Source organism: Psammomys obesus, unplaced genomic scaffold, assembly GCF_907164565.1.
Source record: "Psammomys obesus unplaced genomic scaffold, mPsaObe1.curated_primary_1811, whole genome shotgun sequence".
Classification (NCBI taxonomy): Eukaryota; Metazoa; Chordata; class Mammalia; order Rodentia; family Muridae; genus Psammomys; species Psammomys obesus.
The window spans coordinates 4124710-4128114 of record NW_026590905.1 but is presented as its reverse complement, the minus strand read 5'-3'; the positions used below and the strand labels follow the sequence as shown (position 1 = coordinate 4128114).

At 41.7% G+C, this 3405-nt stretch overlaps 1 protein-coding gene across 1 annotated transcript; it reads left to right on the top strand.

Annotated features, from left to right (window-relative positions):
* Positions 1-348: 348 nt before the first annotated feature.
* LOC129678497 (ovostatin homolog) lies at positions 349-2995 on the top strand. Its single transcript, XM_055609295.1, has 5 exons — positions 349-418; positions 741-809; positions 1908-2010; positions 2652-2712; positions 2917-2995. The coding sequence occupies exons 1-4, from the start codon at positions 356-358 to the stop codon at positions 2693-2695; spliced, it is 279 nt and encodes a 92-aa protein (XP_055465270.1). The 5' UTR covers positions 349-355; the 3' UTR covers positions 2696-2712; positions 2917-2995.
* The last annotated feature ends 410 nt before the right edge of the window (positions 2996-3405 follow it).

The window sequence follows — 3405 nt, the reverse complement described above, 5'->3', positions numbered from 1 at the left end:
CCTCTAGTATTGACAATCTAAAGCTGGCAGGAACCTACTTGACATGAACAAGGAAGTTCTATTTATAGGCTCTGACTCTGTGATATCTGGGGAGGGTTTGCACTCACAGACTTCATGATCTGTCCCAGCTAACGGCATATCACACACTAGTCACCTCCTTGGCTGTCACACGGTTGTAACTGTTCTCGGAGGTTTGAGGGTGAAGTTTTCCAGCCTCTGGCAGCTTTGCAGACTTCAGGCTTATTGGTGCATCTGTGCACCCAATGCCCTCACTGAGAGAGCTCACATTTCTCAACCCGTGTAGAAATGTTTGCGTTTTCATTTCAGGTACACCGGGGCTCATGAAAAGTCCGATATGGTCCTTGTGGATGTGAAAATGCTCTCTGGGTTTACTCCCATCCTCTCATCGATCGACAAGGTAAATACAAGCAGCCCTGTCCCCTGGCACAGAGAAAATGAGAGTGCAGGAAACAGCAAACCAAATAACAGAACTCTTCATCTAAGCATACTTCTGCAGACTTCATGTATGTGTTTGGTCTGTACATTTTTGGCCTGCAGAGTCATTATTATGTCCATTGTTCATCACGTATTTCTTTACCCAGTCTCCCTTTATGCTCACAGAAACACTGAGGTTCTAAAGGACATTTCCCTACCTAGAAGGTGCGCTGGCCATTTCTAGAAAGGGACTCTCAGGAACTCTAATGCCTGATCCTCAACCCTTCTTGTCAATCTCTTCAAAGCTTAAACACAATGGCCAAGTAATGAAGACGGACATAAAGAGCAGCCACGTTCTTTTGTACTTGAACCATGTAAGTTCAGCAGCGATAGCTTTTTATTGCCTGGCTTTGTTTAGGAGTTTTGTTGCGTGGCTTTGTCTGCTGAGGGGTGTTTGAAAGCTTGTATTTACTATGGACATGTGTGAACGAGCTTAAGGGTTTAATGGGACGTTGAATGTAGTGTGTGTTCTGTCTCTTTACTCATATTCTTTGTATTATCAGGTTTTTCATGTAAACCATTGTTACGTGACTAGACAATTCTCATGACAATTCTCATGGTTTTGATATACATATACATTGTGAGTTGATTATCATAAACAAGCTAATTAACAACCCTCTCTATATAATTACCTTTTTAGTACAATATTTTGAAGTTTATTCATACTTAATTTCACACACCTCCTCCCAGAACACACACACACACACCATCCATCCAACTCCATGTTCTCCCCTTAGTAACCCGCAGAGTCTAATTATTGCTGCCTCCAGATACGTGGATATGGAACCATTCGCTGCTGCCTGGCCAACCCACCAGAGACCACACCCCTGAAGACAACTGTCTCTCCCTGCCCTAGCAGACACCCATTGTCAGTAGTCAAAGGTGTCCTTCTTCCAAAATGCCAAATAATTTCCTGTTGTGCACATAGCACAGTTTCTGTGCCCATCGATCTGTTCATCAACAGACTTGGATTATTTCCATTCCCGTCAATTGTGACCGGTGTTGAAGCGAGCACGGCAGTGCCTAATTTCTCCTGGATGCATCTGCACGAGCAGGCTTTCTGAATCATATAGCAATTCTGTTTTTATTTTGAGTGTGCAAAACTCCAAACTGTGGTGTGAATCTCAAAGCCATTCTTTCTATACATACGTCATTCCCACTCACATCAACCTGTAATTCTCTAACGTAGCCAAGTACATTCCTTAACAGAAGCACCTGTGCACCTTAACATAAGCCGTGTGGCTTAAAAGTTCGTGTGCTTTAATGTCATCTAACTCAGTGTTTTGCTATCACCTAAAAACAGTGATGGGCTAGGTCTTCTATTTAGGAAGGTCCTGCACTTGTGAGGTAAGTCTCTCAGGGATTTATTTTTCTGACCTACTAGGACCTGCTTATCATTCCTGTCTTTACAGGTTTTCAGGGAAGAAAACGTCTTCACCTTCTCTATAGAACAAACCAACATTGTGTCTAACACCCAGCCAGCCCCGGTCATCGTCTACAGTTATTATGAAAATGGTGAGCAAAAAAATCACAACCACTGAACCTGCCCACAGCTCACACTTTCTGAGCACTCCCCCACATCATCACCATCCATCTTCAAAGAGCAAACCAGTGGTGGTTTCATGTTATGTGATCATTTTTTCATTCCATAATGTGGATGCTGATGTTCCCAGGGGGTCCTAACACTTAGAATCTCTTTGTTGTGTTGTGAAAAGACTCAGCTTCAACTTGAACTATCAACAATGCTAACCTTCCAAGACTCTTTCATTGTTGTTGTTGTTGTTAGCGAGTCAAAGATCTACTATTGCATGCTGCTGCTGTGATTTTGACTGAAGAATGGAAGGGGAAATACTATAGGAAAAATGGAATAGATAATGTTTCAAAACACTTAGTGGTTTGTGGAGACCATGGCACAGCCCCCGGAGGGCCAGCTTGGTTAGTTCCTTGTTAGATGCCATACAAAGTCTGTCAAGGAGTAGATGAACATAGTCTGTCCTGTACTAATTTACTGTCCTCCAATCACATGACTTCCTTTAGTACGTTATTTAAGAACTCATAAAGTGGAGGACTTCCCTTGTAACTTTGTATGGTCTGACCTAGTCGAGTAACACACAGCTGGAGATTTGGTAAAGACAAACCTTCTTTTTCTTTTCCAGATGAATATGCGGTTGATTCTTACAACATTCCGGGTTCCCAATAAGACAAACAAGAGCACAAGTAAGAACATTGTAGTGAAGCCTTCACGGCCATGCATAAGCTTCTTCAAGTCTCTCATCTGTTATTAATGACTTGAGGTCATAAATATATATGTATAGTATTTATACATCAGCATGCCTGTCATATTTCTAGATTTGCATGTATATGTATAAATAAAGACACACACTTGCGTATTTGTTGTTTAAACTTTGCTTTAAATCCCAGGTAGGAGACTGTTTCTTTGAATAAACTGTGTTGATCAGCATCCTAGCAGAGAGCCACTACCAACCACCTCACATCCTGAAGAGACTTGGATTACAATGGCTTCTTGTCAGCTGAATTTCTTTTCCTTTCATTAAATGGCATTATTTCAAGTCTGGGCCACTGTGTCCTCTTCTTTGCAGTTTTCACTATAGAAATCTCAGGACTATGAGTGCAGCTAAATGATTTGCTTCATTTTTGTCAAGTTTAAACTCAAGTTTGGGCACTTAAACTCTACACAACAGAAACCCTCCAAAGCCCAGAAAGGGAAATAGGTCAAAGAAATGGAGGTAGAGGAGATTAGATTGAAGCTGGAGAGAATTCTGTGTCACCTCAACATAGAAATAAACAATGAAAGACAGACTCTTCTCAGAGCACATTCAAAACTGTGGCAGGTGGGAAGCAGAAAATTGCCCTGAATTAAGGGATGGATGTATTGAAGGGAAGATCGAG